The sequence below is a fragment of the Pinus tabuliformis genome, chromosome 2_2, assembly GCF_031772625.1.
Source record: "Pinus tabuliformis cultivar Carrire ecotype Pingquan chromosome 2_2, CPIR1, whole genome shotgun sequence".
Taxonomy (NCBI): Eukaryota; Viridiplantae; Streptophyta; class Pinopsida; order Pinales; family Pinaceae; genus Pinus; species Pinus tabuliformis.
Genome location: NC_142300.1, coordinates 1,203,418,994 through 1,203,431,499, shown reverse-complemented (window position 1 = coordinate 1,203,431,499; position 12,506 = coordinate 1,203,418,994). Strand labels below are relative to the sequence as shown.

The 12,506-nt window shown below is 34.8% G+C and overlaps 1 protein-coding gene and 1 long non-coding RNA gene across 2 annotated transcripts; both read left to right on the top strand.

Moving 5' to 3' along the window:
- The first annotated feature begins 5,104 nt into the window (after positions 1–5,104).
- Positions 5,105–11,121, top strand: LOC149197814 (putative aquaporin PIP2-8). The gene is made up of 4 exons (XM_089405976.1): positions 5,105–5,470; positions 5,546–5,841; positions 10,530–10,670; positions 10,762–11,121. The coding sequence occupies exons 1-4, from the start codon at positions 5,200–5,202 to the stop codon at positions 10,870–10,872; spliced, it is 819 nt and encodes a 272-aa protein (XP_089262102.1). The 5' UTR covers positions 5,105–5,199; the 3' UTR covers positions 10,873–11,121.
- LOC149197815 (uncharacterized) lies at positions 7,047–8,343 on the top strand. Its single transcript, XR_016254233.1, has 3 exons — positions 7,047–7,386; positions 7,503–7,830; positions 8,131–8,343. It is a non-coding gene; the product is annotated as an uncharacterized LOC149197815 (long non-coding RNA).
- Positions 11,122–12,506: the final 1,385 nt, after the last annotated feature.

Sequence of the window (12,506 nt, the reverse complement as noted above, 5' to 3'; positions counted from 1 at the left end):
AAGACCAATAGCAAGGGGCAAGAACTAATGGGCATACTAGAGGGCATTACTGGCTACATGCGCCTGGTGAGTTATTTAATAGGCGCGGAGCTTATTTTTTTAAATAGTTAACAAGAGCGTATGTATGCCTTATAATATACCTATTAACTAACAAAGGTGAAGGTGCATGTATGCCCTATAGTATGCCCGTTAGCTCTTGCTAAAAAATAGCAAGCAGTCGGGTGCACAGTCAAAATCTGATACGTTCAGAAATGGACGCATCTTTTTAAAAAATCTGAGACAGATGCCTGGAGGGTCAATTGTTGATTTCGGAGTCACATACGGATGCTAAAGTGGTATTAAGATGCCGGAGTGTTAAAGGGTAGTTGTTGTCAGTGTACCCGACCTGTTGTGTGGAGAGCACCTGATCCACGCCTAGCCTGTTCACGTGTTTACGGAACCCTACGCCAGATTTATTCCAGAAATGGGCAGATGGCTGATATGATGTGTGGGTTCCATTAACACGGAACCAATAGCCATTGAGTTGAAACCTATCCGATGGGACGGGTCATCACACCCTCTGGCAGGAGACTATGGACGGGCGGTATTTCTGGGATTCCGAAATATTGCGAACGAAGATTTTTGACACATTTTTACAGGGTATACAAAGGGTATTTAAAGGAGTCGGAGGAATTGAATGGTTAAAAAATAGTTGGAATTTAGGTAAAAAATTCAAAAAAAATTGGTAGAGGCAGTGTTTGAATGATGTTTTTGATGGTGAAAATAGATTCAACACCATCAAAAATGTCTAAAACACCTAAAATTTTGAAATTTAACAACTATAACATGGATTTAGAAAAATCCTTGCAGGATTTTCTCTAAATATGACTGGAATTTCTATAATGTTCAATGTAAAAGAATCTTAATATACTTGAATTTTTTCATCCAATCTGCTTGTAATTTAGGCTCTTCTTGATAAATGAGGGGAAATAATGCTGGTTAATTTTGTTTGCCCTTTCAAAGGTTAAGTTATAATGGATATGGATATAGTTTTCTTTTAGAAAAAATGGTATTAAATTAAGTTTGTTTTTTAATAACTTTACTAAATCAATTATTATGTCTTTAACTTTTATCAATGGTCAAATTTAGGGCTTAGAGTTTTTCTTTATCGCTAGGGAGTTGGTTTTTTAGAGGAGAAAGAAATCATTTTTAACTTAAGGAGTCATTCCCCCAAAGAGAAAAAATCATTTTTACTCTTAAGGAGTGAGAAAAAACCATCTTTACCCTAAAGAGTCGTTCCCAGGAGGAGAAAAAACCATCTTTACCTCTAAGGAATAGGTTCCCCAAAAGAGAAAAAACCATAGACAAGTGAGCAGGTGGCCCTATAGAGAGAAAAAAACCATCTTTACTTCTAAGGAATAGGTTCCCCAAAAGAGAAAAAACATAGACAAGTGAGCAGGTGGCCCTATAGATCCAACCAGTGAGAGATACATCTTTTAAGTATGGTTAATTGGGTTGGGTAATAAGCTAAGATAAGAATAGATCCAACCAGTGAAATAGATACATCTTTTAAGTATGGTTAATTGGGTTGGGTAATAAGCTAAGATAAGATGAGAGCAATGCTCTTTTTGGTAGTGGAACACAACCACCCCTAGAAAAGTTGCTAGCTACATAATGTTGTCACACAATATAAGCAAGCTGGTAGAACAAATCGAACTTTATAGATAATTAAGTAGAATGAAAAAAATTAATAAATTTTTGTTTTTATTTTTTGAGTCAATATAATTTGGTAACTATGATTAGAATCCAAAAAAAACTTAATCATGGAAATGAGCCATTTAGCTTAGAAATTGATGTACTTTTTCTCAACCACTCGTAATGCGGCGAAACATATCTGTGGAATGGATGAACGTAAAATGCGCTCTTTAGAGGTCATCATAGATTGGGAGATAAAAAAATCGTTGGGCAATAATTGGAGGAAACCCACGGTCATCTGACAAAGTTTCATGACCCGACTTTACCAAAGATGATCCTACGCGCTAGTGTCACCCTTGTCCGACGCAATAACATCGCGATTTACTGTAAATTCCTTGCTTGGATTTTATTCTAACACGTTAGATTTATTGGGTGTAGATAAAATTCTTGTTTTTTTCCTTGGGAAAAGCAAGAAGTATTTTATTGGGTTTATATAAAATTATAGTTCTTTTCCTGGGAAAAGCATGAAGTATTTATTGGGTTTATAGTTAAATCTAGATGATGATTGATAAATTAATTAATTTAAATTTATCAGCAATTTTATTAAAAAAAATTAAAACTAATTAATTAATTTAAATTTATCAATAATTTTATTTAAAAAAAATCTATTATATATATATATATATATAATTTGTATTTATTTATTAAATTTTTATTATTGATTTTATTATTATTTTATATTAAAAATAATATTTATAGTAGTTTAAATCTATTTTAATTTTATAAAGGGAAAAAATAAATATAAATTATATATAATGATTAAATGAATGTTTATTGAGATTAAGTTTGATTTTTTTAATCATAAATAAGGGTAATAATTATTTGATTTGCTTTTAAAAATTTGTTTGAACATGTTAATAAAGACATTCCTAAATCATTAAAAGTTTGATGGGCTAATAGGTTATGAAGGTTAGTGAATTTTTTAATTTTGTGATTCAATATGGGTGCACAAAACATTTTGAATTAAGATGTTTATTTATTTTTCACCTTCTTCGTATTACATAGATGGCAAATTCTTTAGCACACCCACTTTTTAGAAAAAAATCAACACTCTTTCAATATGAAGCTCACTAGAGTTTGTTACTCTTATAATAATGTCGATTTACTCTTATAATAATCTTGATTTTTTTCTTTACTGTATTTGAAATAAAAAGATATGATAGATCCTTTATATTGGAGTTGATCACCTCTTCATGGTATCTTAATTTTTTGTTATCCTCTAATCCTTTATCACACCACAATTTTTTTTAAAATTTAGATGTAATACTATTTATAACATTATTTTTATTCTTCACATTAACCTTTTCATTTATTCCCTAATAGTTTAACTAAGACTTGAAATATTAGTTACCTGTTATTACTCATGTTCTCAATGGGGATAAATGCTTGCTTCTATGAAGAGGATAAAATATCATACATTACCTTTACTTTTAAAAATATAAGTTATAAAACACTTTTGTATTTGCTTGGTCTCTTCCCATGGTTTTGTAAAGAATTTGTAACCCCAATATTCACAAGCATATAAGGTGACATGGGTGATTTGATTATCAAAGAAGACATTCTTCTTATCCCATAGCAAAAAGTTTCTTGATTTACATTTTTTTTCTACTTCATAATAAACATTCCACCCTCCATTTATTATTTTCCTAATGCAATAGTTCTAGTTAGTTAAGCTAGCTATGAAGATGGATTCACATATATTTGTATAAAGTCACCTTCAAATTATTATTATCATACACAAAACTAGCTTAAGAATCATTTTGGAATTCATTACCATAACCACCATTTTGTGAGTGGTAATAGTCATACTTATACTATAATATAAATCCTTAGGATTTTTAGTTGCATGTGGGATCATAGTGAGTCATTGCTATAAAAATAATATCATTAATGTAAAACAAAAAGGTGATGACTATACTAGTGATAGTTGAGATGACACAACCTGCTTCTTCCAAGGAATCCTCTAACTTGTCAATCTATATGCCAAACTAGCTTAGGGAACATAGGAAAACTTCTATCTAACTTTTATCTTACTCTTAACTTGAAAGGATCTTTGAGCTATTCTAAACTATTCTAAAATTTAGTCCCAACCCCTATATCAAGATCTTTCTAGAATCAATAAAAAGATGTAACACATTAGTTTTATTATTGTAACACTTCTTGAAATTGATTTTAGGCATAACAAGACATTTCATAATTCCATAATTGCATGATAACTAAAAAATTTAACTTAACCTTGCCTCATTTTCCATAACTTTCTAGCCATAAGTTTTCTAAAATAATTCTATATAACATAAATAAAATAATGTTAATCATAATAATTCTACAAAAATTGTTTTATCTTTTTTCTTTTAAGTATAGCAATAATACTTTAAATTTAAGAATTAGAAACACCTTGCATCACTACTAAATTAAAAAACATCATTACTAAATTAGGGGAGGAAATTGGGATAAACCCGATCATTTTTAAGATTATTTCTAGATAGTTTTTATAACCTGTCACATTTCTTGTATGCTGATTTCTTTATATATATGTATGTATGGTGGGTGGGTAGCTATGTGGGGAATGGAATGGATTGAATTACTATATTTAAGAATTAGCACAATTTTCAAATCATAAATTACCATTTTAATAATTTTTTGTTAATTTTTTTATTAGATGTTTTGTCACTAGTTATTTTAATTTTTTTATTAGATTTGAAGGGATATGATTTATTATTCGTTATATTAAAGAATTAGTAAATATTTTTAAGATTCAAATTAAGATTTTTTATTATTTTATTTTTATATTATGATTTTACATATATTTTTATATGGAGAAAAGAACATCATAATATTAGGATAATAATGAAAATTCTGGTATAATTTTGATAGAATATGGTGATTTTTTTGGAAATCTAAGTTATATTGGTTAAATTTTAATATTTTAGATGTCAAAAAGTTTTTGATGATGTCAAATTCATTTTTACAGTGAAAAATACTATTTAATCACTCTTATTATAAGTCTAACTTTGATGTAATAACTTTATGTCTATAATTAAATTTCTATTAAAAATTTAATAAACTTTGATGCTTTCTTATTGAAGTAATGACTTGAATGTAATGACTTTATGTCTATAAATATAATTTTTATTAGTAATTTAAATTTTGATGCTTTTCTATTGAAGTAATGACTTTGATGTATAACTTTATACCTATAAATATGCTCATAGCTTCATATTCTCACTAATCTTATGTGCCTGAATTATAGGTCATATTAGTAATTTAAATTTCTATTAATAATTTAATGAACTTTGATACTTTCCCAGTGAGGTTTGATGTAATGACTTTATTCCTATAAATATGCTGAGTAGTTAGCGTCATATCCTCACTAATGTTATGCGCCTGAGTTATAGGTCATTCTGATGATTTCCTCATCCACTGGTTGAGAACTGTGAGAAAGCCAGTAGTCTTCATTTTTGAAGTATGGAGAAGGAAGCACGATCGGGGAAGGTGGAGTATGAAGAGCCCCCTTCTGCTCCGCTTTTAGACACAAACGAATTCTATCTCTGGTCGTTCTACAGAGCCATCATAGCCGAGTTCGTGGCCACGCTTTTGTTTCTATATGTGACAGTTGCCACCGTCATCGGCAATGCTAACGATAAGAGTCCGTGTGGAGGCGTCGGTACCCTGGGTATCGCCTGGTCCTTCGGCGGAATGATCTTTGTCCTCGTGTATTGCACCGCTGGAATTTCAGGTGGTAATTAGTGATTTTTTTCTTCCCTGAATTCGTTGATATTTGATTTGAGAAAACCATATAATGTTGTTGCAGGTGGGCATCTAAACCCCGCAGTCACGTTCGGGCTGTTTGTTGCTCGGAAAGTGACTCTGAATCGAGCAGTCTTGTACATGGTGGCACAGTGTTTGGGCGCAATCTGCGGGGCAGGGATGGTGAAAGCGTTGCAGAAAACTTACTATTCTAGTGGCGGGGGAGGAGCGAATTCAGTGTCGAAGGGATACGGCAATGAAACAGCTCTCACCGCAGAGATAGTTGGCACTTTCGTCTTGGTGTATACCGTCTTCTATGCGACCGACATCAAGAGCAACGCCCGCGACGCTCACGTTCCTGTACGTTTTATTATAGATTCTTCAGATCTGAAACATCGTATTTCTATATCTCTATATAGAAATATCTCGTAACATCAGATCGAAAAGCGGTCGACTAACTAACTAAATGTGTAGTTAGGGTTTGAAATTAATTTGATTTTAGATTCGAAAAATATTTTGAAATTTTATCGATAAAAGTAATGCATGCATTTTCCAGAACTCCAGGATGCCCTTGCAATCCATTCTGACCTCCATCACGTGCCTCCTGCCTTGCTCAGATTAACATGCTGCTTTTACAGCATCTGGCTCTCATTTTTGTCTATACGATTTCTCCTTATCACACCATGACGGTCTGTTTTGTTTGGAAGCGTTTATGACACAGGTGGATGGATCCACTAGCTTGCACTTACAGCTTTGTTTTTGGCTTATTATGGCGCATCAAGAACTCTATCTGTTTCTGTTTCAGTTACTATCAGTTTCCATTTCAGTTGCATTTCCAGCTGAATCTTTCACTTTATATCTCCTTGATATAATCTATCTCGATTTTTTCTTTCTGAAAAAAAAAATGGTTTCACTTCGCTTTTATCTGTAACCTTCCAAATATTAACATTTTTTTCGAAATCTATAATAAAAAAAAATAAACAACCCCTTCCATTGATGGAATGCTACCATGAAAAGTTAAAATTTGAATAATAACGATAGGTTGTGTATGATTTTTTAGATTACATCTGCATCTGAGTAACTCCATTACGCATTTTGAATCATGCCAATTTGATTTATTTTAACTGGAGTTTGAAGAAAATATTGAGAAGAAAATCAGTTTTCTTCAACTTTAACTTTAGTTTCATTCACAGTTGGGTACTATGAAAAGATATAAAAACCTTCCTTGCGGCAATTTGAATCATCATTTCGACATGTTTTGCTGGATGTGGACAAGATGTTGAGAAAAAAATATCTGTTTGTAAAAGTTAACTTGTTTTTTTCAAATAGGGCAAATTGAAAAATATAAAAGCTTATTTTATTTAAAAGTAGGGAATCAAAAAGTGGTTATTCTTATTAGTCCCTGCCATCTGGCATCCGGCAGGGACTATTGTAATCGTTCAACGCTGACTTAGCATTAGTTCAATGCTTTCTCCATCTGTTATACGGCGGTTATACTAAAGTCGTGTGAGGTTTTATGTGCACATAACCAAAGTCGCATTCGGGGTTAAACTTTCTCATCTTATTTGGCCTCTTCCCGAGGCGGAAGAGGCCTGACCATGGGTTATATTGGTTTTAAGGCTGCTGCATTTTGGCTAACCGTAAAAGGGCTTGTTTTAATGTTAACATTAGTTTTGAAACATTAAATGTTGGGATGGGCAGATAGTTACAAGCAACCTATGATAAGTTCATTAGCATAAGTTCATTATCAATCGCAGGTAATTACTACAAGTGTGTTTGCATGTGTTACAGGTGGATGATGCAGCGCAGCTGTGCTCTGCTTTATAATCGTCTTCCACCTGCTCTTTTGTGCGTCGTCTTCCACCTGCTCTTTTGTGCGTCGTCTGCTTTCGTTCTGTGAACAAGGTATCGTCTTCTTAACCAAATGCATCCTCATCTATTTTGAATATATGCTTATACTGTAATGGAATCTGAGACCAAGTTGCCTAACCATCTAACTTAGCAATTGTCTAGCCTTGAAGGTTGAACGCTACGGACCTGCTGGAGAGGCTGAGAGGAAAGAGGCTCATGTTCGTCGGAGACTCCATCAGTCGTCTGAGCTTTCTTTCTTTGTTATAATGCCTTGCGTCCATGCATCCTCTTGCAGATGTTTCAGGTTCAGGTAAATGTAGCATGACCAGTGCTCAGGCGGCATAGCTCCACCACAGCAACAAATCTATGAGGCCGTTGGGCTCCATCCATGCTGTATTTGCTACTGTCATGATCAGTGTCTTGTTTGGCATCGAAACGTTCCTTCGAAAACAGTGTCTGTTCTGCATGATCCGAGTCTTATTCAACCTGCACAGATAGGTATGAATACTTTTGAGTACAAACTGTAAATTAAGAAATTGTTTTTCACTTTTGTTGTTGAAAAATTCCTTTATATTTCTTGCAATTTATGAAATTTTTGAGGAAATGCACCACATACCCAATACAGACGGTAATTGAGAACCCTAATTTGAAAACGGCAGCTGACAGTTAACATACTGACCGAAATGAATTTATTGCAGGAAGCAGGGAATTACTGGGTGAGGTCTGTAATGGTTTGTGTACGAAATTTAGGGTCTCTTTTCACCGATTTCTAATCTATTTTCTTAACTCCAATGCCAGGTTTGTCATTAGCGCCCAGGATCTCAGCGAATGATTTAGGTAATGAGCGAATGATTTAGGTAATGATGCCCCTACATGTTATGGTTCAAGTTGTTTTGTTTCCTTTCATCGAATGACTGCGGCAATATTATTATTGCTACAATTCACATAGTTCTGGGTTTCTGGTAGGTACAAAACATGGGGTTCAAAATAATTCTCTACATTCTTGCTTGCGACTCCTGCATCTAATCTACAGGGTTCTGAAGCCTATTTTTAATTGGATGTGTTTATTCTGACAGGAAATGCATTGCAGCTAATTCTGGTGTTTACTTAGAAAACAAACAGAGCGAGAAACAAAAAACAAAGTGAATTTACTACCCGCGACAAAGAATTCCATGGATTCTTCCAAGAACAGCAGATCAAGGTTTCACACACCCCCAGCGTCATCGCCATCGCCTTCGCCTGCACCTTCGTTCGGGAGCAGGAACTGGAACAGCCCCAGATTCGAATTCGGCGAACAAAATGCAGTCCTTTATATGAGTCTGCGGCGCCCTCAGAAGACAGTGGCCGCAGCCGCATTTCTTCCTTTGATGCCTTCAACAAAGGAACTCGTTTTTACTCTGTCCTTCTCTCTGCTCACCGAATCCACCCTTACCCTTCTTACTGCATTCGATTCAAAAACAGGAGGACTTTGTCTGATATCTAATGACTCCCTAATACCTCTACTTCTCTGCCCAGAAATAGGTCTTCCAGTAGCAACTAAATCGTCAGACACAAGATCGCCACTGTAAATCCTTGATCAATGTTATCAGTCCGAAACTCTTTTGCATTTTCAGCAGTCACGGTGGACGTCGAGTCGGGTAAACCGAGAACAAAGGTCTTCTGCTCACTATTGCTTTCATAAGAAAATGAATGAAAAGTTCCCATCGTTTCCTTGTTGTTGAGCGTCTCTTCTCTCCCTCCAAGTCCACCGACCACACCAGTGGAATCTGCCTCGCCGTTTCCCACGCCTGAGGCAATATCAGTGAATCCAGTGCTAGAGAAATACTTACCACCATCAACATCATCGTTTGACGGGTGGAGAGTGGCTTCACGCGTGGAGAGCTACTTCTGAAAGGGCTTCACGCGTGGAGAGCTACTTCTGAAAGGGCTTCACGCGTGGAGTTTTAATGAGTCATTCGAACGTGCCACATACACCTTTGATTTGGTTCCTAGTCTGTTTCTCGCTTGAGTTCTTAAAAAACATCACTCACGTCGGATAAAAGGGATTTTTCTAGAGTTTTATTGTTGGCATGAATGGTCGTGCAAGTGTTGTTCAATAGTGGAGATCAATTTGGTTTAATCCAAGGGTTATCGTTTGATTGGAACAAACACTAACCGTTTTCCCTGGTCTCTCTCCGTTCATTGGACCTTTTTTCCACTTTTTTGGGTTCCACATAGTGTAGCCGTGGGGTTTGAAAGCATCTCTACATGTGCTTTAATTCGCACTTGCCATTTTGCCGCCCGAGACACCTATAGATTTTCTATCATAGCACTCCTTGTCTACAAGGGAAAGAGGAACGGCTCGCACATTAATTCACATCAATTTGTAGTTTCATATTAGTGTGACTGCTGAAAATGCAAAAGAGTTTCGGACTGATAACATTGATCAAGGATTTACACCCGCCATGTATTCATCATGTGGCTTGAAGAAGACCTATTTCTGGGCAGAGGAGTAGCATCACTTGGTGCAAGTTTGATTTCAACGATGCTGTATACAGAAGCTGCATTTTGCTTCTTAAAAACTCAGTTCATTGTTTTACTTCACGCAGGGACTCGCTGCGTCGCAGCTCCCCTTGTTTTGATTGTAAATTTGGAGAATATTTCTAAATCTCATAGGAATCAGCAGGAATTTGTATGCTGAATAAGTTCAATACTTTTAAATATTGAATAGTATTGTAAATTCCTGAAAATATTCCAAAGATATAAAACTTTAAGCAATCTAAAAGTGGGAATTTCATATTTCTGAAATTTGCATTCAAAATAAGATATAAAAACCTAATAAGCCTGTGTGATAACCAGCTTGGTATCTGAGTTTGTACTCTTTGCACAATCACCAGTGTATTGACCACAGTATGAGCTAACAGGTTCCGTGCTCTGCCCTTCCTAAGATTCCGTCTCTATAAATGAGAGAGATCGTAATGTTCTCCTTGGAGGTGAAATTTCCAGTCGGACTATTTCTTTTGGAAATGGGATGTGCACCTCGCCCTGGACGATTTCTGGTGAGGAATTCCATGTGAACGATTTCTGGTGAGGAATTTCCATGTGAACCTTGCCTGTACGTTATCATTGTCCATTTCTTGAATGTGTATGCAGTAAGCAATTTTATTATTATGTATAATACACTGATTATTTTGATGCTAATATACTGATTGGCGCAGGCTTTGCTTCCGCTTTCAATTGGATTTGCTGTATTCATGGTACACTTGGCAACCATTCCCGTCACTGGAACGGGCATCAATCCTGCCAGAAGCTTTGGAGCAGCCGTGATTTATGGCCATAAGAAATCCTGGGACGACCATGTAAGAAGAAGATAATTGTCTGCCTTTTGTTGTTTTCTATTTATCAGTATTGCAGTTTTTATGGAATTAAATTTTGATTGTTACATTTCAGTGGATCTTCTGGGTTGGTCCTCTTATTGGAGCTACGGTAGCTGCTGCGTTTCACAAATACGTTATCCGAGCATCCCTGAAATGGCACAGCAAAGAAACCAACCATGTTTAATGCAGAAACTGGACTTTGTTCATGCGGATGCATTTGTGTTGTAAAAATTGTGTTTGCTTTTAGATGTTGTAAGTTTTGAGGGGCCAATATTTCACGTACGCCGGATGTTAATCTCAAAATAGGCATCAATAGATGCTAAAATAAATTTGATACGATGGCAAAAATATTGTTGTCCTTATTTGGCAAGTTGATTCCTATCGTATTTTGTCCACCAAACAATTCTAATGTCAGCATTATGTCTTATAAACAGTGTTATTCTTTGAAAGAAAAATTTCGGCGTAAATCATATGTAGAATACATTTGTGGTGACGATGAATCACACTAGTTGATTCGAAACGCGTAAACAAATATATGTCTATATGTAATTTATGCCGAAGTCTTTCTTTCAAATATTATGAATTACAGAAGCCTCAATTCAAATAGTATTATTTTTGTCATTATAATTCTTGTCATCATAGCTATCGTATTTTCTTTGCCCAAAAATTCCAAAGTCAAGGTTACGTATATCAATTATTTTGCCAAATGAGATGTATTATAAAGGTATCAAATGTGATCCGTTCTCTGAGTGTGAATGTCGGCGTTCCTTTAATTTCATTTGTATTATACAGGTATCAAATGTGATCTGTTCTCTGAGTGTGAATGTCGGCGTTCCTTTAACATGATGTTGACATTGCTAAGGGTATGATGTTTATACTTCCACACTTGTTAACTGTAAAAGTGATGCACAGCTAAGTTATGACCAAAATAAAAAAACTAAAATGATTTTAAGGACAATTGTTCAGAGTCTAAATTATTCCAACAACAGCACGAAAGAATTGGTGGCTGATTAGAATGTCCTGCATTGATGACTGAAAGATACAAAGAAAATAATGACGAAAGGGCATCTGCAAACGTTCATAGCTGTCTACAATCTTCGGTGGTCCGGGTAGCCATGTTCCTTCGATCTAATTATTATGTCTATGATGTAGCTTGCCTAAACTCGGGGATGCAAATGTGTGCTGTTACATTTATAGCCAAATTTTTCTCGTCGAAATCATCTTATCTTAATAATTATATAATTTATCAAAAATAATTCTTTTCCCTGGGAAAAATAAACCTTAAAAAGTACAATTTCTAGGTTGAATAGCAGTATACTTGATAATTTAAATGAAGCAAATAAGACATTGCCAAAAAACACTTTTAAGATGGAAACTATTTCAACATCTAATAACAAAGTTTTTTTGAATAACATATTTGTTATTACATTATTTTCCTTTGTCACTATTTTAAATGAAATAACTTTTCTATTGAACCGAGACACAAGGACTTTTGAAGAACTAAACAATTTTAATACTTTTACCTACTTCGAAAGGGAGGGAAATCTTTATGGCAGACCACATAGCAAAGAGTTAAGTTGTAAAGGGCCATCACACATGAAATATCACACTATCCACCTCACCTCTAGCAAGCAGATCCATTCAACCAATCATAGAACTTCTAGAAAAAGCTACCTCATTACATACATCCAACAGAGATAGGACTTACGTTGATTCACAAAGATCTACCTATTGACAGCAACCACTTTCTGGAAAGGGGGAAAATGACAAATATTGAGATAGATTATATGTCCTTGTGAATACCTAGTTTGCATTTAA